Here is a 24208-nt window from a genome sequence, read left to right as displayed (position 1 = left end):
ACTTTAGAGCTTAATATCTTAAAATCTAGAACTCAAATGAAAATGTTTCCTTCTATAAATTTGTTGGAAAATGCCTTAACTTTCTTACCTTAAAATTTCATCCAAAAAATTCATGTATTGTCCTCTATAGTCTCCTTGAAGTGAAGACTGCTCAAAATTTCACTAAAAAAAACCTTTAGTTCTTCTTTCAACTGACACTCAACCTTTCTTTTGTCAAATTAAACCAGAAGCCCCAACTTTAAAAGTAGACATAATTTATGAATTTTTGAAACACGTTTCAGTAAAAATACACGAGCAATTTGGGGCAATTTCAATCTAAAGTGACCTACTTATGCTGAGCTTTACATGAAAAGTTCTTCAAAGCCCCTACTTGCCGAAATTTAATCAAAGCATGCACATGGCACTTGTAAAGCACTTCACCGACTCCACCTTTTTATCATCTCACCAAACTAAAATGCCAAAGTACAATCTCTACTATACTTGACATTAATAAACCGTCAAGTACAATCTCTACTATACTTGATGCGAAATAAAACGTCGAGTAAAGCTAACGTCAAATAATTTAAAATTTTTATTTTTCTTCAAACTATACTTGACGCGTTTTTCGCGTAAAGTAAATGTTCACTATACTTGACACGGATACAATGTCAAGTAAACTCTTCTTTATACTTGACGCGAAAAAAAACGTCAAGTACAATCCAACATAAAATAGTTCAAAAATTTCCATAAAAACTCTGCTTTTTTGAGACTAATAAAAACGTCAAGTATGTAAAAGTAGCTAGTGCCAAGTAAAGTAGATTTTGTAGTAGTGCTCATTGCTTTATATGCTTAGAGTAGCTTGTGTGTATCATGATGCTTACTTTGGTGATTCATTAAATGACTATCCTGCAATTATGGTAGTCACTTGGATACTTTGTTATATGATTTTGTTAAGCTGATTTATCTTATTAATTTCATTTAACTAGGTTATAACACAATGGATAAATCGTGGATGATAAAAGATAGATTGTCTAAGGAACATGAAGAAGGTGTTGATCGTTCTATAGAGTTTGCACAAAACATTCAAGTGGCAGAACTTCTAGGACACGGTGAGAGTTGATTACTTTGACTTTTTAGGATGCTACATATGATACGTGTTCTTTATTTCAATGAACCAATCCTTTTTATATTTATATATAGGTTTAGGTTATTGTGATATGATGTCAATTTTTGTAGGAATATATCTTATATGATCCTATTAGTTAGATACTCTTTCTTTTTTTGTAGAAACATTGGTTTATAGTTGATTAATGAAAAATAATTAGTTTATTCAATCAATATCTAGTAAGTTTATGAAATATATGTTACTTATGTTTCAATTATATGATCTAATGGTATGAATTTTATGTTTGTGATTGTTGATATTTTGCATGAGTTGTTTGAAGTTGTAAAGTTATAAGTTTCGAGTTATTAAAGTTCTGGAGTTGTGTGAGTTCTGTAATTTTGAAGTTGTGGCGAAATTATGCAGGTTATGTAATTGAAAAGAAATTGTTTGAAGTTGGTTTGTAGTTGTATTAATGGATATTTCATATTTTGACTTTTTTGTATTTTTAGTTTTTTTTAGCTTGTTTGAGGTTGATTACAGGTTACATATATGGGAGGGTTGTAATAACGCATATGTCTTTTTAAAGCTGTTATAGTTGACGAGCGAAAAATGTCAAGAATAGATTTTTGTTGATGGGAAAGACATGTCAACAAAAAGGGTTATCTTGATGGATTGATTCAATTTCTTGATGGACAATACCATCAAGAAAAGGTTTTTGATGACATGTTTTGGCCATTAAGTAAACTGGTTTTTCTCGATGGATTTTTTTCAGTTTTCTTGATGGGCAAAAAATGTCAAAGTCCCTTTTTTTATGGCCAATACCATCAAGAAAGAGTTTTTTATGATGGCCAATAACATCAAACTAGTTTTCTTGATAGTCGAGCTTTCTTGATGTGATGGGCAAATGCCATCACGATAGACATTTTTTGACGTGCTTTGCACATCAAAGAAGGCCAAATTTGTAGTAGTGTAAATAATGGGACATGGATTGCTTTGACACATTCTATATATAAACATAATTTTTAAAGAAAAACAAGCTATGATCCGATGTGAGGGGGACACGTGTCTCCTTGCCCATCCTTAGATTTGGTAGACTTTAAACTAGGAACCTGACCAACCCGAATTAACCAACCAAAACAGTCAATTTTGGGTTGGGTTGAGTTGAAAAATTGGAGACAAAAAAAGTTGAGTTGGATTGTCGAGAGTGCAAGTAAGGGGTCAAGTTGACCTAGCCCAACCCGATTATGTATAAAATATATATAAAAACTTAAAAGCAAACCTCTTTTTGAAGGAACATTATAGACTTGGAATTTGAATGTGTGAGTCGCATTACACCTTGAATGACAATTTGTTCATATTGCATATTCTAAAACAATATGAAAATTTGTTTAAATTATGGAATGATGAAAAAAAAACCAATTCGCCAACCTAACCCGACCCAACTTGCATTGAATTGAACCATGCATATTGAACAACCTCTGCCACAGCTCAATACGCCCGTGTAAGACTCCATTTTGCCTAAGGCCATACATTAATAAAACGGATCTTTTAAAAAATATAACAAAGCGGCAAAATATTTACACTATATAGAACAATTTCGAAAACGGAAAAAGCCTAGAGGCCCACCGTGTAAAATACCAAAAATGTCCCGTCAACCATGCTGTCAACAACACATGTAATATATATTTGCGATCGTTTAGATTTGATTATTGTTTGGTACTCGATCGTTTAGATATGACTACAATTTATTTTTTCAATTCTATCATTTAATTTTGTTGTACGATCTTGTTACTTTTAAATTTGGTTACACGATTGTTTAAATTTGATCGTTTAGATTTGGGTCCCCAAATCTAAACGATTTTTTTTTTCAAAATTTGGTACACGATTTTTTTAATTATTTTGGTACATGGTCGTTTTAGATTTTTACACTATCGTCTACATTTAGCTACTCCAATCTATATGATTTTTTTAAAAGATTTTTTATACACGATCTTTTATTTTTTTACACAGTTGTTTACTTTTTTTACACGATCATTCACATTTGGCTACTCCAATCTAATTGATCTTTTTTCAAAATGATTTATACACGATTTTTTAGATTTTGCTATTTTTTGTATATAATCGTTTAGATTTGGTTACTCAAATTTAAACGACGTAAAAAAAAGAGAAAAAGAAGAAAGACGATAGAAAGAAATCATAGCGAAAAAAAAAAGAGGAAAAGAAGTAAACGACCTAAAAAAAGAATCAGAAAAGAAGAAAGACGATGGAAAGAAATCACAGCAGAAAAAAGAGAAAAAGCAGAAATAAGATAGAAAGAAATCGCAACACAAAAAAAAAGGAAAATAAGAAATACGATGAAAGAAATTGCAAGAGGAAGAGGATGCAGAGGATGAAAGAAATTGCATGAGGAAGAAAAGAAAGATGGAGGATAAACTTAGAATATTTAAAAAATAAGCTTTGTTATAGGTGAAATAAATAATTTGGTGTTTTATTATTTATGAAAGTTCCCTTTGTAGATTATAGAGAAACTTACGTAAATCTAACAAAACTGTAAACTATTTACGGCTTGTGTAACAAAACCCATCAGGTTAGCCATTTTTTAAATATTCTATGTTTGTCTTTCCATCTTTCTTTTCTTCTTCGGCGATTAGTCTTTTTCCTGTTATTTCGTCTTCTTCGTCGATTTCATCTTTCTTCTTTTCTCTTTTTCTTTTCTACGATTTCTTTTCATCATGTTTCTTATTTTTGAATTCTATTTATGTCGTCTAATCTCTCTATCGTTTTTCTTCTTTTCCTCTTCGTTTTTCTCCCTTCGATTTCTTTCCATTGTCTTTTCTTTTTTATGCGTTTACATTTGGGTAACAAAATCTAAATGACTGTGTATAAGATTGTGTACAATAAAATAGCAAAATCTAAAAGATCGTATATAAAGAATCTTGAAAAAAAATCATTTAGATTGGAGTAGCCAAATGTAAACAATCGTATAAAAGAAATAAAAGATTGTGTATAAAGAATTTTGAAAAAAAAATCATTTAGATTCGAGTAGCCAAATGTAAACGATCGTTTAAAAAAGTAAACGATTGTGTAAAAAAAAAATAAAAGATCGTGTATAAAAAATCTTGAAAAAAATTATTTGGATTGGAGTAATCAAATGTAAACGATCGTGTAAAAAAAAACGTGTACCAAAAGAATTAAAAAATTGTGTAGCAAATTTAAAAGAAAAATCATTTAAATTTGGGTCCCCAAATATCTAAATCTAAACGATGGTGTAACAAAATTAAACGATGAATTGAAAAGATAAATTGTAGTCATATCTAAATGATCGCGTATAAATTGTAGTCATATCTAAACGATTCCGTATAAATTATAGTCATATCTGAACGATCGCGTATATATTGAACCATATCTAAACGATCGCGTATCAATCGCAAATATATTATATGCGCGTTATTGACGGTATACTTAACGGGATATTTTTTATATTTTACACGGTGAGTCTTCCTGCTCTTTTTATTTTTAGAATTGTTTTATAGAGTAAATATTTTGTCTTTTTTTTTTATATATATTTTTGAAAACACCCTAGATTTTATTGTAAGAAAATAAGTAAGTTATCAATCATAAAGACCTTCTAGGAAGGTCAGCCGTACAAATACACCCTAATTTCTGTGGAGAAACAGAGGCAGAATCCAATTGGTGAAAAGCGAAGGGCGAGCTCCAGTTCGAGAGGGTTTAGTCGAACGATTCCGATCTCTAGAAACAGAGAGGAAGAGAGTGATGCGAGGAACTGGAGGACCTCTTCTTTGCATTGGCGATCTTCTCTGCGATGTCGGAGAAGAAGAAGCCGTAGAAGGAAAGGGTTTGAATGAAACCCCCAAATCAATTCCATCTCCATCTTCTTCCTCTTCTTCTGTTTCCACCACACTTTTCGACCTATCTCAACCTCCTGATCTCCCCCAACTCTTCCAGGTTTCCTCCTCATCCTTCCATTTCCCTTTTCGATTGTTCATTTTGCTAATATTGATTCTATCTACGATTGCGAATGTCATAAGGACTTTACCTATTTTGCTGCATGTTTATTTCCTTTTTCAAATATCATAGCTGCGAGAATTTCACCCTACCCATCTTCTTCTACAGGAAAATTACGACCAATTGAACAAAGTATTTGATGATAATGATCACTCATGGACTGCTTTGACATTGAAGGTAGGCTGTTTCGCGTGCTGGATTTTTGGGGAATACTTATACATTGATATGAAATAATATCCGTAACTTACGAGTTTGTTTCTACAACCCGTTCTTTCCCCATGTCCTTTGATTTGAACAACTGCTTGATTTTTGGGGAGAGGCATTATTTCCTTACATATGACTGTAATTGGGGCATTTTCAGATGTGTAGTGCTCTTGATACTGCTACTAAGTTGGTTGAATCAACCAACTCGAATTCAAGATTTTTGTTGGAGAAGATTGTTGAGCTTGAACATGTTTTGGAAAAGGGAGACGCTACAAGAGAGGCAGCCATGGCCATCCAAACTAGTTATAGCTCTCAAATTGCTCAAGACTCCATTTCTTCTCTGAATGAAGGTTAGCATAGGCTTATACTAAAAAGGTTTTCTCATTATTGAAGCATGATGGAAATTTAATCTTCGTAGATACTTGTTTAGGGTAATTTCCATGTTCACGGCTTTGATTCATGCTCTTGTTTTTCTTATGCGGTAGGGTGTGTTGAGAAAATTTTTATTTTTAATTATTTGTAATCATATTTTGATTGGATTAGAATTAGTAATTCAAGTAAATAGATTAAGTTTTATATTGTATTTTGATCCCTAAAGTTCATTCAACTGTGCTTCCTGAATTTTCAAATATACATTTTAGTTCTTCAACTTAAAAAGTTCTATTTTGGTCCTAAATCATTTTTATAATGTGCATTTTAGTTTTGGAACGTTTTTCTTACAAATTTTGGTTCCTGCTTTTAGTCTAATTTTAATAGACTAGTTACAAAACACGTGGGATGCACTTTCACTTGTAGTTCTAGTTTATTTTTTTACATAATGCAATATTTTTAGGGACGTTTTAAATGTAGTAAAATAAACTAAAATATTTACAAAATATAGTAAAATTTAGATTCTATCAATGATAGACACCGAGTAATATTATTAGACATGAATAGAAGACTAACATTATTTATAACTATTCTCAACAGTTATGTGCTATACGATGATTTCTTTATTTTTTTATTCTAATTTTGTTATATGAAATTACGTGGAATGAGGCATTGTTTCGCGGTATTAGTTATTATTTTCATTCAATTAAATCTTCTTCTTTTTTCTTTTATCTTCTGTATAACTTTAGATCTCATGAAATTATTTTTTTTAGTGGAAAAATGCAAGTATTTATTTGGTTTTTCTTTTACAAGTGCATCTCACGCATACATTGGAAGAATCAATGCACCCTACCGATTGGATGTGTATAACCAACCTCACCCTAAATAGATGCATTTAAATAGTATCTATTACATTCTATCTCGAAGAGTAGCGGCTTGTCACAAATAGACACACCTACACTTGAAAAGTCACAACCACTCGTCGAAGCACAACACTCAAAAAGTTATAACCACTCGACGAAGGGTAATATGATAATTCATATAAAATGTAAGGATAAAAGGTTATAACCTCCCGACGAAGGGCAATATGAGAATTCATATAAAATGTAAGGAGGAAAGGGACATGTAAAGATTCTTCCCCTTTTAATACAGTGAACATTATTAGTCTAGCTTATTGCATGCCTAAATAGCATGTTAATAAGAGCAAGATTTTCAAGTCGAGTTAGCTAGGAGGAAACATTGTGCAAGGTGGATCTAGGGAGAAAGATGATCTAGCAAGGTCCAAAAAGATTGTTCTTTAAAAGTTTAGGGGGACTAAACTAGTCCTATTGAAAGTTTAAGCAACGAAATATAACAAACTTGAAGTTTAGAGACCCGATGGGCATTTCAACCGTTTAAGACCACAGTAGAACAAACTTCGATGCTTATAGATGAAAACAAGATTTAAACCCTAGCATAACAATAGAATGTAACAGGTTGAAAGTTTAGTAGATAGTACATTATAAAAAATCTATTGAGTATTGGTGTGTAATTTTCTTTCTATAGAATCAATTGCTTTCATTGAGAAAAAAAGAAAGAAAGAAAGAAAGAATATAAGGGCATAAATAAAGAACTGAACCCAAAAAACTTCTCAGAGAAAGGGCTTCCAACTAAGCAAAATATTTCCCAGGGAATAATTACAAAAAAAAATTAAGACCAAAACCTGACCATCACCAAGGACCAAACCTCACTAGGGTTTTTGCATATATACTTGAAGTCTTTTCTTCCATCACCCTGTCCAAGAAGTGCTGATTAACAATGATTGTAAGCTTTTTCAAATTCGATTTTAAAAATCACACTTTCCTTTTTCTTGGCCCTATACAACTTGGAAAGATATCATACTTTCTTCTAACTTCAACCTTTCCAACTAGGTCTTAGGCTCCCTTGACTGGGACAAGAGCTGGAGATTCCGAAACCTCTATCAACTTCCTTCCACTCACTGAGACGAATAGTGACTCATGAAAGCAGGGTTTACCCTTGACCGCCTCAATGAAGAAGGTGAAAAGAATATTGACACCACGTAGTCGGCTTCCCTTTCTTTTTTCCTACTAAAAAGGATATGGTCAATGGCCTTGTTCGCAGTGAGGCTTGATCAAGAATCTGTCTCCTGCAACAAAGGCTCACTGAGCTTAAAAATTGGTGGAAGGGAGCACTTTCTTAAGCAATTTGGTAGGACCTTCGAAAGGATCTTGTACACACCCGTTGTGAGACTGATTGGGTTTGAACTCCTTGTCCCACTTAGCACTTCCCTTCTTGGGAATAAGACCAAAAATGTTTCCAAAAGAGAGTGATTCAGAATGCCTCTTTCAAAAAATTGTTGAATACATTTTCTAAGGTCTCTTCAGAAAATTCCAATTATCATGGAAAGAAGCCTTCGAGAAGTCGTCCAGACCCGAATTGCTCTTGTTTCTTCCACTTGCCACCGTATGGGAAAAAAAAAAGCTAAATTCATTTTCATTTTCTGGCACCAACTAGTATCCTCCTCAGCAAATTGCTCTCTAAGAGTTTCCCTCTTCTCTTTCAGATCCACAAGTCCACCTCCTTCACATCAATCCTCAATTTTATTGAGAATTTCCTGTTTTTAATTCTTTTATGTTTCCAATATCCTCGTCTTAAGACGGTACCTGAGAGTATTGGTTTTGTATTTATCTCTAGTATCTTATTTGAAAATATTAGGTTGTTTATCGTTTTCTTGTTATCTAGAGGATTGAAGTTTCCTATGAAGTTTGATTCATGAGCGTTTCTTTTTTCCATTTACTAAATAGATACTTGTTACAACCAAACGTTGTAGGATTAGGCGGGTTGTCTCGTGAGATTAGTCGAGGTATGACTTGAATAGTCTCGGATATAAAGAAAAAATATCTTAAGGATGACTTTAGTGTAATTTAAAGCGGTGATCATTTACGTCATATAATTTACCAAGGATGACTTTATTGGTATGGTATTAGTTTAACAAAGATGAATTCGAAAATGTTTACTTTATAAGTCGTGATGTTGATGATGAAACACCAACAAAATTTCTTATTTTTCAAACCTTTTCCAATTTGAAAAATTAAAAAGAAAAAGTTGTCCCTTTTAGTTCCTAAGTATTGTGGTCCTTGAGTTTGATGAAGGTATCTTTATAATCATTGAGTTTATATGAATAGATCCATTTAGTTTTCGAGTTTTTAAAATGTATCTTTGTAGTTTCTGAGTTTTAAAAAATGGGTTTAAAAAGTTCATTAAATAACTTTATACTTTTAACTTTAAATAATTATATGATATTTTATATTAGAAGAATAATTTATAAAACTCCTCTTTAAAACTAAAAACTTCTAGTATCTTTTAAACCTCTTTTAAAAACCTCGAAGGCCAAATGAGTAAATTCTAGTAAACTTAGGAGTTAAAAAGGTATGTCTTTAAAATTCATCGACCAAATTCACATATTCATCAAAATCTAGGGGCTAAAAAGTAATTTTTACAAGTAAAAATCATGTAAGTTTAGCTTTTTTGGTTCTTAACCTAGATAAAGTGTTATTAAGTCATTTAATGTTGATTTGTCTTTAATGTTGATTGTAAACTGACATTGTACATTGTCTTCTGTGTTCGTTTTACAAATGTATTTTTAATAAATATTGCATTGTCCGTCTTTTATGACGTCAAATAGTTAAAAATTGACATTCATTGTCTCAGTTTACGTCAGAATGTTCGTCATCACATATTGTTAGAAATATGAAAAACAATTGTTTGCTAGCTAGAATGCTTGCTATAGGCATACATGTTGTCCTCCATGGCAAACCAATAATATTTCTACTTCACCTACAATGCACACGATCTAACACGTAAAATACCAGCACACACTTTCATATATACTATAATAATAAAAAAAAAACACGATTATTCTACTAAAAAGCATCAAATACACATGATCAAACACCTATATGTAGAGATATAATTACATATCAATAAACACACTATATCCAACACTTCTGTATCAGTTACACACTTCCATAGAGTAATGTGGTGTCCCTCGTGGCAAGCAAAAAATATTTCTATCTATGTGTATATAAAATATTTCTATCACATATCAATAAACACATTAGAAGATCATATACACCTCTAATAATATATAAAATCATGGTCATATAATAATTTTCTGTCTAGAAACAACAATTAGTATAGGAGCACCTACCTTTCCAAAAACTATGGAGTAGCCTGTCCCTCTAAAAATTCAAGATTCAACCCTTCACTATATTACCTATAGGAACCACTTGCCCCTACAAAAGCTACAAGTAGAAAGACCCAAAAGACTTCTAAAATAAATGGACAACCAGTTTCTCTACAAACTACAGTCAACATCTAACTTAACTCCCATCAAGTGGGATGCAAGCACAAACAATTGGAAGATTCAAACAAGATGAAGACTCAATGATAGGGAATAATCTCTTTGGCAATCCATTAAGCCATCTCTTTTAGTACCAGATATTAACAAAGGGTTGGGTAAACCATGGTGGACTCTAAATAAAAGTGGATCCTTCATCATAGCCTCAGTTAAAAAAGTCCGTTTCGATGAAACTGTGGTGCAATCAAGTGCATCCACAATGAACTAGGCTATTAACTACAAAAACCTATGAGGATCCAGCATTAAAAAATTGGAAATTCTTTCTTTGGACAGTGAGCCATGGTCGATTTAACACTATGTATGTCATTCAAAAAAGGTACCCAAACACATCCTTAAGTCCAAACTGGTGTGTATCTTGCAAAAATGACACAGAGGATATAAACCATTTGTTCTTACATTGCAAGAAGGCAGAAAGAAACTGGGAAAAAATTGAAGAGACCACATTGACAAAGTTGAATGGAAGCAACGTAAATACCCTATGCATTGAGCTTTGCAATTTCAATAAAAAAAGCCCCAGTTTCATAATCAAATTCAACTTAATTGCAGCTACCCTATGGACTATTTAGATCGAACGTAACAATTTGATTTTTAGGGAGGAACATACCAGTCTGAAAGCCTATTGGGAAAACATCTGCAACCTTGCTGGTATTTGGTCCTCTCGACACCATCTGCTGAAGGATCACAACCATAGCATTATCTCCATGAATCTTCATGCGTTTTGCAATTAACTACTTTTGTTTTTGGCTTACCTCTAGCCTGTAATGATACTTCCTACTTTAATAAAAGTAGGATATGGTGAAGCCTTCCTCGTTCTTCTTTGAAAAAAAAAAAAAAAAAAACATATGTACAAGTGAAACCTTACACAAATCGTTCAACAAAACTTGCCCATTGCGTTTAAAACTCACCGATCTCTTTTTGGCTATGTGCATTTTTGTATTGAACTAAACAAAGAAAGAAAGATGGTGAATGATGGAAAATGGGAGACATGCGGGAATAAGAAACAAATTCTACTCTAATTGTAACTAAACATTTTAATAATTAACATGCATAACTACCCTTATTAAAAGAAATAAGGTTTATAGAAAAACTCAACTTTGAAGCTTTTCGATCCTCATAATTTTCTCACGAATTTGAAGTCGGGACCACCATTAGAGTTGATATGCTATTCTCAAGACTTAGAATTGGGTTGTGAGACCCGTAAGGTGGAGGAAATATAGAGAGTGAGGGAATTAGGAGGAAAAACTAAGATTTGAGATTATGGAGAGAAAAAAGTATTTGGTTTATTTTTCAATTCCAAATTACAAAATAAAATTTCTAAAAAGTACTTTACCCATTTGAAATAAACTTATTTATAAGCAAATTACATGCAAAATTGCATATGATGAACTTCCCAAATCTTAACACCTAGCATTCCACTAACCATTAGTGGGCTAGATGTCTTCATCTCATGAAGCCACTTATCCCACAAAGTGTTAATGAGATTATCTAACAAAATGTTGGTTTTTTTGCATTAACTTAGTCTAAAGGTAATATGGTGTTTTGATTTTTTTACCATTTTGTTCGTATTGACTAATTTTTACCTCTGAGTATGAATTTGCATTTATTTTTTCGAAATTCAAATCACATTTGAATAAAATTGGTCAAAGTTCGACTTTTCAAAATCAAAAGTCAACATTTTGACTTTTTACAATTTTGACAATTTTCATCAATTTCGAGCTTTCAAATATGAATCTGTTTTATATTTTTAATACTTAAATCACATTTAAATATAAAGTTCTATCTTAATTTATAACCGATGACTATATCAAATATATTCGTTGGTTTCTCTCTCTTTAGCTAATTTGAACAATTCAAATTACTCCGGCATATTATTCTAAGTTAATTTCATATGAGCTAGCAGAGGAGCGTAATGATCCGAGATTAACTAGCTAAACTCTTTTAGACCAAATTAATCAAAATTCATTAACTAACAGGTCATTTCACTAAAGCTTCGTAGATGCATTCCCTTTATATTTGTGTCCATCTGATAGAACCATGTGATCAGTAAGTTAATCATTCACAAGTTATTCGTAACCTCGACTGGGTCAAAGTATTGTTTTATCCCCGAGACCACATCTTGCTCCTTAAGTCCATTTGATCCACTATTGGACAATTGGTTTAAGGTCCAACCTATAAATCGAATCTCTCTCGGATCAATGAGAGGGTGGGGCCCATTGTTCTAGACTTATATTCAATCCTTAAGGGAACAACCTATCTACTAACCGTAAAGCGGGTAGGAGTGAATTCTTTATTGCACCTTATGTCCCTAGCTATTCACTCTGTCTTACCCCTAAAATGGGAGGCTTATTGTGCTAGCGCTTATGAGTTGCCCTCATCTATGCAGATCTAAGAATAATTGCATTTGAAAAGAAGTTCATAGTTAGCTTAGAATTAAGATTAAGATACATAGATTATCAATAAACGAAATAGTCAGTTTTATACAGTAAACAACGTTATTATGTAAAAGTGACTATTTTATGGTTCAGTCTTATGTAAACTCTTTGCGTAGGATGCCTCCTTCACTTTCATATCTCTACGTGAACGATTCAGGATCACATCGTTTGTACTAACTACAAAGTGGGCGCATCTATAGTGTCTTTAAAATAAGATGCTCAACTTTATTCGTATAGTATAGATTATTTAGGTTATATACTCAAATTTGATCTACGTTTATGTTTCTACATAAGATTTAAGTTTACTTAAAATAGTCGTAGGACCATAGTTTATTGGATTTTTGTAGTATTCAATTTCTTAATAACGATTTTATTTAATAGAGTATGATTACAAATTACGAGTTTTAGGACATAAATTCTAACAAACTCCCTCTTAGACTAAAACACCTAATTGGGTGAAACAACGTTGAATTTATTCTTGAGACAACAAAATACATATGAGCACAATAAACATATGAATATTATAAACTAGGGCACATGCCCAGTAAGTCTCCCACTTGTCCTAGTTTAAAAATATCATAGATTTAAACTGTATAGGTGATCGTGAAACACTTTAACCTTGATGGCTTTTGTAAAAGGATCAATAATGTTTTGTTTAAAAGGTATATGGGTCACTAATTTTCATGATAAGACGATACTTGTGTTCGATAAGCTTTCCCCGTTTATGGCTTCTAAGTTATCTTGAATTTGCACCTGCACCACTATTGTCACAATATAAAGTGATTGACAACTTCTAGATGTGTCAAGAATTTCCTTAGACATACTACTTCGTTTGCCACTTTGCAAGTTGCTACATATTCAGCTTCCATTGTGAAGTCAGCTCTACAACTTTGTTTTACGCTTTTTCACACTAGTGTTCATTTAGAGTGAATATTGATCATGATGTGGACCTTCTAGTATCTTTGTAAGTTTGGAAATCAAAATCAGTGTATCTAGTAAGGATCAAATTCTTAATATGATACACGAGCATGTAGTCTTTTATTTTTTAAGATATTTTAGAATATTCTTAATGATTGTCTAGGGATCACATCCCGGACTGGACCCATACCTATTGACCATCCCTACTGAGTAGCAAATGTCAGGTCTAGTACATAACATTGCGTACATCAAACTCCCAACAGCGGAAGCATAAAGAATATTTCTCATATCCTCAACCTCTTAAAGTGTCTTAAAGCATAAAAAATTCCACATATGTACAGAAACAAACCCTTTTTGGAATTTTGCATCTTATATCTAGACAACATTTTGTCTACATAAGATGCTTGAAACATGATTAGTGTTTTGTTTTTACGGTTTCGAACAATTTGGATTCGAGAACATATTGTATATCTCCCAAATTCTTCATTTGAAATTGCTTATCTAGCCACTTTTTGACGTCAGTCAAATAACCTACATCATTTTCAATGAGTAGAATATCATCGACATGTTGAACTAAGAACATGACATTTGTTGATACAAGTACTTTATTATCTTGAGGATCATAAAACATACCACCTCTTGATTCCTTTGGATAACCTACAAATAGGCATAATTTCGAACGATGTTACAATTTTTTTAGGATTTTGCACCAACATATGTGTCGGACATCCCCAAATTCTAAAATGACATAAACTTCCTTTACACCTTTTTCATAGCTCATAAGGTGTTTCTGAAACACTTTTAAAGGGAACATTATTCAAAAGATAATCAGTTGTCTCTAAAGCATATCCCAAAAAGAAACTAATAATTGAGCAAAGCTCATCGTAGAGCAAACCATGTCCAACAATGTTCAGTTTCTTCTTTCTGATACACCATTTTGCTGAGACATACTAGGTGCAGAGAGTTGTGACTGAATTTCATGTTCTATCAAATAGCCTTAGAATCGCAAGTCCACGTACTCTCCACTTCCATCTGATCAAAGTATATTTATTGTTTTACCTAATTTATTCTCAACTTTGATCTTATATTCTTTAAACTTTTTAAGAGAATCAGACTTATGATGCATTTGTTATACTAGATTGGCTAGTGATTATAGATTTTTTTTAATGAATATGTTTATCTTTTCAACATGAATAACTTTATAGTTCAACTTTTAGCCTCTAATAAACCATAAGGCGACAATTATACAACATGAAGATCATAATTAAACAAGCTACTAGTAATTGATGATTTAAGATTCGTCTTAACTGAGGAATGTCCTCAAATACTAATCAAACTGTTGGAGAAGCATTTGATTGATGGGTCAAAGCTAAAGAGAAAACTCGGGTCTACATTCTTGTCAGCATGACTGATGTTTTGACAAAGAAATAGGAGCCCTTAGCTACGGCCAAAACAATAATGGACTCATTGAGGGAGATGCTTGGGCAATCGTTATACTCCCTAAGACATGAAGTAATTAAACACATTTACACAAAGCGAATGGAAGAAGGGACCTCTGTTACAGAACATGTCCTAGACATGATGGTACACTTTAACATCATTGAGGTGAATGGTAGACCTGTGGATGAGGCTAATCAGATTATCTTACTTAGAAAAAAACTGAGAAGGCGACACAAGGTGAATACGATTTACTAGTTGTTGAAACATCCTTCATGGAATATGATACTTTAACTTGGATACTAGATTCAGGAGCCACTAATTATATTTGCTTCTCATTTCAGAAAACTAGTTCTTTGAAGAGGCTTGCAGTAGATGAGACTACTCTCAAGGTTGGAATGGGAGAGGTAGTCTTGGTATGAAACAGTGGGAGATTCGAAGTTGTTTTTTAAAGACAAATATCTGGTACTTAAATTTTTTTGTATTTACCTCAAATGAAGAACTTGATATCTATCTCTTGTATCTTGGGACATATATATAAAATATCTTTAAAATTAATGAAGCGTTCATTTTCTGTAGAGGTATTCAAATATGTTTTACTATACTTGAAAACAACTTATATAAATTTAGACCATCTAGAGCAAACTTTGTCTTAAATATTGAAATATTTAGAACAATCGAAATTCAGTATAAATGACAATAAGTTTCTTCTAAGGCCTATTTATGACGCTTTACACTTTGTCACATAAATCTCAATAGATTAGTTAAGAGTGGACTTCTAAATTAGTTAGAAGATAACTCTCTACCTCCATGGGAATCTTGTCTTGAAAGAAAAAGATGACAAAGAGATATTTGAGTGGAAAAGATCTTAGAGCCAAAGTACTTTTAGAGCTTATACATTTGGACATCTATGACCAATGAATGTCAAAGCTCGGGGAGGGTATGAATATTTCATTAGTTTCATTGATGATTATTCAAGGTATGATTATGTTTACCTAATGCATCATAAGTCTGATTCTCTTGAAAAGTTCAAAAAATATAAGGCTGAAATTGAGAATGAATTAGGTAAAACAATAAAGATGTTTCGATCACATCGAGGTGGAGAGTACGTGACCATGAAGGAAAAATAAGACATACACAGCAAAATAAGGATAAAAATTAATCTAATTGCAACTAAACAATTTAGTAATTAACATGCATAATTACCCTAATTAAATGAAATAAGGGTTAAAAGAAAAACTCACCTTTGAAGCTTCTCAATTCTCACAATCTCCTCACGAACTTGAAGCCAAGACCACCACTAGCGTTGATTGATAACCGGTAGAAATACGAGTTATTGTAGCCTTTTAGGTAGAATAATATGACTAAAATGCATAAGAAATGTGTCAAAATGTGTAGCTTATGTTGTAAATTCATAAATATTTGGAAATACATTTTACATAAGCTTTCATGTCTGTTTCACCCTGTTTGTAGAGTCTGAACGCAAGTTTTGTGAACAAAAGAAGAAGCTGATGAATCACAAAGGAACTCCCAAGAAGACTAGGCGAGAAGGCCATATCAATTGGCGAGAAGAGGTTCGTTAGAAGACAAAAGTGGCAGACGGAGTTGATGTGATTGAACATAAAAGCAATTTTCGGCGTTGACATGCTCAGAAGACTAGATTTTTCGCCTAAATCTACCTATATAAAGGAGTTCATCACCATGTAGAAAAGAGGTCTAAATGGACCTAAAGAGGCTCGAATAGGCCAAAGTCCCTAGGGAGTGGTGGGAAGGAATAGCCTTTCCACCGCCTGTAAAACCTTCCATCATCTTTTTCAGTCAGTCAATGAGTGAGAGCTTGAGGTTGAGTGAAGAAGATCCCATTTCCATCTTTCCCCTAACTTGTATTAGCATTTCTATCTTTTCCATTTTTGTATATTTCGGTGTGATGTATTCATTCATATTGTACAGTGGCTTAAAACCTATATTATTTAATACATTGCATATTTATATCTCTTCAATCCATTCATCTCTTCACTGTTCATTCATCTTTATGTTATTGTAGTTTAAGTTTAACGATGAGTCTTGATAAAAAGGTTAACTTATATTTTTTATCGCATTAGTTAGACTATTTTCATTACTTCGCCAGTGTATATTGTCGACTACCTGAGAGGGTAAGTAGTAAGGATATAGCTAACGCACGCAAGAAAGTTTGGAAACAAACTTCACCTTTGTGAGATGACTTTCATCATTTGTATCCCGAAAGGAGAATAAGTGTGGGTATTAGGCGTCAAGAGGTTGGTACACTTAAGCGTGAAGTTCTATAAGTCTTGTAAGTGAAGCGTTCTAAATATAACTTGCTTAACGCAGCTTGGTCATTTGGATCCTGAAGGGCGACCATGCATGGTGTTTAACAACTCTGAGAGGAGTGCGTCTTAATCACAAGCACGTTAACTAAGTTATATTGCATCAAGGATCTTTGATTGATCATCTGGTAATGCATAGATTTTCTTCACCCTTTCTTTTATGCAAGTTAGTTCACTATTTCATTTCACATCCATCTCAATTCCCCTTTATACATTCTCTAGTGTAGATAAATAGATATAGTTTAAAAATACACTCATCACACTGTATGGCTTATTCTTTTATACTGTGTAAACGCCTAGTGAATCCTAAAACTAAGCTTTAATATCAATTCTCTCTGTTAGACTGTAGATCACCCAGATAAACCTATTATTTTGCTTATACTTGGGCAAACAATAGGAAAACTTGTACACGACAAGGGCATAGAAGCACATGATGAAGAGATTCATGAGGAGCATTTTGTATGTAATGATTTTGAATCGATGACACATTATGAAGAATGAAATAGAGTTTACCCCAGCTAAGTCCAGAACAAAAGTTCAGGTCCATTAACCCACTATTCTCCGGAGTTAGAACTGGGTTATGGGACTCGTAAGGTAGAGGAAATTGAAAGAGTGAGGGAATTAGGAGGAAGAAGTAAGGTTTGAGATATGGAGAGAAATAGTATTTGGTTTATTTTGCAATTTCAAATTACAAAATAAAATTTTCAAAAGTTTTCTTTTTTTTACCCATTTGAAGTAAACCTATTTATAACAAATTAGCATGTAATGAGCTTCCTAAATCTCAACACCTAACATTCCACTACCTATTAGTGGGCTAGGTGTCTTACATGCATGAAATGAGTTTAGATCATTTATTAAATTGTAACATAAATAAGTATTTACTTACAAGGCTAACAGTGGGAGTTCAAGAATTGTGCACTATTTCATGCATATATTTTTGGACATAGTACTCACACTCCAATTGACCAGTGAACTGCATGTATATAAACTGGATACAAATTATTCTTATGTTTTACTGAAAATAATTTAGTGTCAATGCAAATTTACTGGTTTCCATTTTGGAGTAGACCGATAGTGTTGTAGATCATGTTTAGCTTGCCATATTTTCGATCCTCTAAATATTTTGAAACATTAGAAAACAATAATAAAGTGAAATAAGAAATAATGAAGTGAATACCCTTACACATTTGTAACTTCGTGAATGTCTTCTTGAACTTTGCTTCGAAGAGATTTCAACACATAAACACAATTTTATCGAAGATTGATTACAATCGATATCCAATGGAAACTACAATAAGTAACATCTTCTACTTAATATACATTTAACCTCAAATTAAAAATAATTAATGTGTCCATCTTCTTTATTTACTCATTGTTATATGGAATGAGAACTACTTGTTCCAAGTTAGCTGTTTCTAATGGGTTTGTTAGATTTCTAGATCGAAGATCAAGAGTCTTGACATGTGGCAATATTTTTTATTGGTCAATTGTAAAAAACTTTCTTGCTATTGTATAGTCACATTCATCTCAAAGATACCTAAGTAAAACCAACCTTAATTAAAACAAGAACAAAATAAAAATTTCTTGCTAATGGATGTAATTGAATTTGTGGTTTTAATTAAGGTTTCTTTTACTTAGGTATCTTTAAGATGAATATGACCCTGCAATAACAAATTTAGGAATCTAGGAACAAGTAGTTCTCAGTCCATTTAACAACATAAATAAAGGAGAGGGACAGTAATTATTTTTAATTTGAGGTAAAATATATATTAACGTTTAAGATGTTGCTTATTGTAGTTTCTATTAGATGTTGATTGTAACTAATCTTTGAGAAAATTGTGTTTGAGTCTCTCTAAAGTAATCTAAAAAAGACATTCCTTGAGTTATAAGTTTATAAAAGTAATCGCTTTATTATTTCTTATTTTACTTTATTATTTCTTATTTTACTTTATTATTGTCTTGTAGTGTTTTAAAACATTTGGAGGATTTAAAACATGGCAAGCTAAACACGATTTACAACACTATCAATCTACTCCAAAATGAAATCTGTAAAGGTAAATTTGCACCGACATTTAATTATTTTCAATGAAACATAAGAATAATTTGTATCTAATTTATATACATGTAGTACCCTCATCAATTGGATTCTGTATGCTGTGGGTACTGTCCAAAAGTATATGCACAAAATAGTGCATAATTCTAGTACTTTCATTATTAACCTTTTAGGTAAATGCTATACTTTTTATATGTTACAATTTAATAAATGATCTAAATTCATTCTTTCTTTGTTCAGTTCAATACAAAAAATGCACAAGTCAAGATGAGATTCGATGAAATGGGCAAGTTTTGTTTGACAATTTGTGTAAGGTTTCACTTGTATTTTTTCTTTTCTTTTTTTTTTTATCAGTGTGGGAGTTAAGTTAGATGTAATTGTAGTTTGTGGAGGAACTTGTGATTGTCCATATCTTTGAGGAACTTGTGTTGCAGGAAAACCTGATGCAACAGTTTATGTCTGTCACCTTCCTGACAGTTCAACAGCTATAGGATATGATCGCAAATTCCATTAGAGCTCAGTATGGAGGACCGTCGCAAACTTCTTTCATGTACTATAAGCCATACACCAAGACAATTGACAACTTGAGAATGCCGCTTGGGTACCAACCTCCAAAATTCCAGTAGTTCAATGAAAAGGGCAACCCAAAATAACACATTGCCTACTTCGTCGAAAGATGCAAAAATGCAGGATCAAGATGAGACCAACTAGTCAGACAGTTCGTTCGAAGCTTAAAAGGAAATGCTTTTGAGTGGTTTACTGATCTAGAGCCAGAAGTAATTAACGACTAAGAACAGTTGAAAACAGAGTTCTCAACCGCTTCTATAGCACTAGACATGTCGTCAGCATGATGGAGTTAACAAGTCCCAAACAGTAAAAGGGAGAGCAAATCATCGACTACATATACCGATGGAAAGCTCTGAGCCTGGATTGCAAAGACAAGCTCACAGAACTGTCTACAGGTGGAGATGTGCACCCAAGGTATGCACTAGGAATTTCTCTATATTTTACAGCGAATAAAACCTCGCACGTTTGAAGAATTGACAACTCGCGCCAATGATGTGGAGTTGAGTATTACCAACAGATGAGCAAAAGATTTCTTAGGTCAAAGAACAAGGAGTGATAAAAATGAAATCAATGACACTAAAAAGATTGCAAATAGTATCATAAACGAGTCTATGGTTATTCAAAGACTATATTGAAATTTTTCTCTAAAAGAAAAGAAACAAAACATGAAAGAAATCATGATGGTGATAAAAAGCGTCGCCCAACTCTTAGAGAAAGAAAAAAAAAGAGAAACAATTTATTCAGTTGCTAGAATGTAAACGACCAACACAAACAGGAAAAGTAGATGATCCTAACTACTGCAAGTATCATCGGGTCATTAGTCACTCTGTTGAAAAGTGCTTTAAGTTGAAGGAGCTAATTCTAAAGTTGGCCAGTGAAAATATGATTAGGCTGGATATTGATGAAGTAGCTCAAACAAATCATGTTGCAGTCAAGATGACTTCAAGTGTTCTGCCATCAATGTTGCTTTATGATCAAATGGAAAGTTTGATTGAATTTGGGACTTTCGAATCTATACTTGTTCGATTCCAACAAAAGATCATGACGACGAACTCTCAAAACAAAGAAGACCCTATTGAGGATGATGACAAAGAATAGATAGTCGTGACTCGTCAAAAAGGGAAACAAACAAATTCCATTCAAACAAAGTCGCGCTTCCATCAAAAGCATTCAAAAGAAAGCATCCCTCATAAAAATAAGGGCAAAAGAAACAAGAAGATGTCAAAGCCTATGCCTATCAAAGGAAAATACGAGGACTTCCTCCGACCTCGACGGTCGATAACTTTGACAGGATTCTTTCCAAGAAGCTTCCTCGAGGTTAATCCAAAAGAAATATTAGAAGTTACCGCATGTCACGGTGTTAGCATAGTAGAACTAGATAACAATTATGCGTCTTCTAAAGAAAACGACAATTCAAATGAAATTAAGCAAAGGACTTCAGTCTTTGATCGTATCAAGCCTTTAACTACACGATCTTCAATCTTTCAAAGATTAAGTATGGCCACAAAAGAAGAAGAAAATCAATGTCCAACGTCTACTTCCACTCGAACTTCAGCTTTCAAAAGGCTAAGTATCTCACATCGAAGAAAGATCGACCTTCAACATATGCTTTTGATCTCTAAAGATGCCAAACGATAAACAACAAAGAGAAATGAAAATTTTGAAAACAAAGCTATTTCATGAAGAAAACAATGATGACGATAAGATTCACAGTCGTGTCCCATCACGCTTGAAGAGGAAGTTATCTATTGACATAAGAACAGAAGGCTCCTTGACAGTGAAGCCAAGACTTTTTATATTCACCAATTCTACAAACGAAGAAGGTGAACAAATCCTTGATGAACATATAAGCTACTAAACATACAAAGCTCCTTATCGCAAGAGCTTAAACTGCATGGTGCTCCTAGCTCACAAGAGCTTAAAAGGTGAACGACAAAAAAAAACAATTGAACTACGTTACGACTTGATCCCTCTGTTGCAAAAAGGGTACATAGGCAGCTTAAAGTTCACTTTAAGTTCAGTCACACGTAAAAAAACAAATCATGTTTCATTGTCATCTCATATGTAAGAATTGCAAAATAAATATAAATGTAGCCATACTAGAATAAAAAAAATTCTTTTGCATTATCATTCAACAATTTTTTTTTTACATTTACAAGGATTGCAACAAAAGAAAAGGAGGCAAAGGGGGCATAAATCAAAGCTTTCACTTGAAGTTCTTAAATTCTTCTCGTGTAGCTTCTATGCTCCTACAAACCGTAGTCAGGACCTCAATCGCTTCTTCAGTAATAGCAGGGGTGCTTTTAAAGGTGCTAACTTCATCTTGGAGCTTAGCAACTTCTAGTTCTTGCTGGTCTATGGCCTTTGCTTTCTCACAAGATAAGACTGACAGTTGTTCAGACTCAACATTTATGCTCTGAAGTCTTCTCTTCGGTTTCTTCTTTTCTAAAGATAACTGCGCGGCTCTTTCCTGAATAACTTTGGCATCCCCTCGTAGTTGTTCCATCAAAGTTAAAGCTTCCTTGATGGCAGATGTCTTCTCATCTAATTGATGAGCTTTATCTGTTGACAATAACTGTGCAGAATATGAAGATTACATATCGTTGAAATTGTCTACCCTCTTAAGATAACTATTTAGATACTCTTCAAGAGGAATCAAGCCATCTGCATGGATCTTTTCAATCCCCGAGAGAACCGTTTCTATTTCTGGCCTAAGTCTTGGGATATATTCAAAAGGAGTTCGCATGATCTTATTTTGAATATCCTCCCACATACATAAGGCTGTTTTCTTGAAGAAGTTTGAAACCACCTTTTCACCAATCCACTGAGAAAGATCAAGATTTCTCGTAGTCTGTCTATTAGAAGTGTCTAAATGCGATTCAGAAAACTTAAATGGAGTATGTGTCAAGCTGACCTTCTGTAAGGGTGCTTTAGGGCAGGCATCTCCTTTGGATGGAAGACTCCCAATGTCTTTTCCTCTCACTGTCATCTTGCCTCGACGAATCTCCTCGAGAAGAGCAGATGGATGTAAGGATTGTTCGGTTGGTTTAGAGATGGAAGTCTTCGAGGTACCAACTTCCTCAATGGCCGAATCAACTGCATGAGGTCCTGTCAAAGATTCATCATGCCCTAGCTCTAGAAGGCCTTCAAGATGATCGTTCAAAGTTGACTGCAGAAGTAAACAATGAATAAGTCATTTGTAAAGAAGATGAACAAAAACAAAAAAAATTAAGAAAAGAAAATGTGCAAACCAGTGGTGGAACATTAGGGACTCCCAAAGCAATCGAGCCCCTTCCATTAGGATCATCACCTGATACCTTCGCTTTCTTCAAAGGTCTATTCCAATGACGATCACTTTTGCTGCTATCGCTCTCATCTTTATGCTCATTTACCTCCTTCTCGAGAGCAACAACCATCGTCTCAACCAAGCGAATTTCTTTACCATCGAGGTTACTCCCTTAGTTCTTGGGTAGTTTGGACTGTGAAGGGGAAGGAATGGCACTACTCGCCAAATGGTGTCTGTTATCCTCAAAATAGGTCTCGTGCCTCGTGACCCACCAGTCTATAAAGCACTGCGTCACATGCTTGCAAGGCTCTAACGAAAGGGTTGGCAAGTATAACTCAAATAAAGTGTTACACCTCGTACATACTCTCCAATGATATAATATATTATCCAATGTGATCACAGGTGGCATACTCCCTATATCATTAGGATATCCTAGTAAAAGCCAAATTGTCGTCCAAATCGATACAGACTGTATGATGTTATGATCCAGGTATTTCTACAACGAGAGGACAAGTAGCAGGAACACATGCTCACGAAATAAGAAGTGTACAGAAATGATGAATCGTGGTATCAACCATGCATTCATATTTATTTCTGTTTTGAAGGTGAGCGTGCCATTGAATTCTTGCACCGTTATGGATCAGTTCTCGCGCCTCATATTCGCCAAAATAAATAGACCCGCCTTCGCCGAAAAAGTTAGTCATCTTGGGGCCTCGAACTTCTGTGGGAAGTAGATAATGCGTGCCAAAATAATGGGCTAACCAGCCATGGACGTAATCGATGGAAAAGTGAAAGTCCATGCATCTTATCAGATTGGAGGCTTTAGTTATCAAACCTAGCCCATGATATATGTTCGCCAAAATTGGAACTACAAGACTATAAATAGTGTATCGGCCATTAAGCTTGCAGCCCTAAATACTTTAGGGCGAAGAAATGATCCTAAGTTCTGCAAATAACATGTTCTCCCTAGAGGACCATTCACGAGCCTGGATCTTCAAACCATCAAGGTTCTATGTAGATTTGGAGCACGACGCCTTTTTTTGTTTTCGTGTGATTGGCTTATCATA

The 24208-nt window shown here is 33.5% G+C and overlaps 1 protein-coding gene across 8 annotated transcripts; it reads left to right on the top strand.

Annotated features, from left to right (window-relative positions):
• Positions 1-4728: 4728 nt before the first annotated feature.
• LOC103488633 (uncharacterized) lies at positions 4729-19739 on the top strand. 8 transcript variants are annotated; one of them, XR_007819311.1, is made up of 5 exons: positions 4729-5050; positions 5219-5287; positions 5472-5664; positions 19201-19289; positions 19529-19739. XR_007819311.1 is itself a non-coding variant. In XM_008447455.3 (4 exons), the coding sequence occupies exons 1-4, from the start codon at positions 4859-4861 to the stop codon at positions 19206-19208; spliced, it is 462 nt and encodes a 153-aa protein (XP_008445677.1). In that variant the 5' UTR covers positions 4729-4858; the 3' UTR covers positions 19209-19521. The 8 variants fall into 8 exon arrangements, 7 of the variants coding, with proteins under 7 accessions (XP_008445677.1, XP_050937832.1, XP_008445672.2 ...); XM_008447455.3 differs by lacking the exon at positions 19529-19739 and having other exon boundaries at positions 19201-19521; XM_051081875.1 differs by lacking the exons at positions 19201-19289; positions 19529-19739 and adding an exon at positions 17240-17274.
• The last annotated feature ends 4469 nt before the right edge of the window (positions 19740-24208 follow it).

The sequence above is a fragment of the Cucumis melo genome, chromosome 3 (genome assembly GCF_025177605.1).
Source record: "Cucumis melo cultivar AY chromosome 3, USDA_Cmelo_AY_1.0, whole genome shotgun sequence".
NCBI classification, from domain to species: Eukaryota; Viridiplantae; Streptophyta; class Magnoliopsida; order Cucurbitales; family Cucurbitaceae; genus Cucumis; species Cucumis melo.
This window is presented reverse-complemented; position numbering and strand designations above follow the sequence as displayed.

Coding starts and splice junctions, on each gene's coding strand:
- LOC103488633 (XM_008447450.3), top strand. CDS start 4,859: ATGCGAGGAACTGGAGGACCTCTTCTTTGCATTGGCGATCTTCTCTGC. Junction 5,288..5,471: donor GGACTGCTTTGACATTGAAG/GTAGGCTGTTTC, acceptor GGGCATTTTCAG/ATGTGTAGTGCTCTTGATAC. Junction 5,665..16,363: donor CATTTCTTCTCTGAATGAAG/GTTAGCATAGGC, acceptor CCCTGTTTGTAG/AGTCTGAACGCAAGTTTTGT.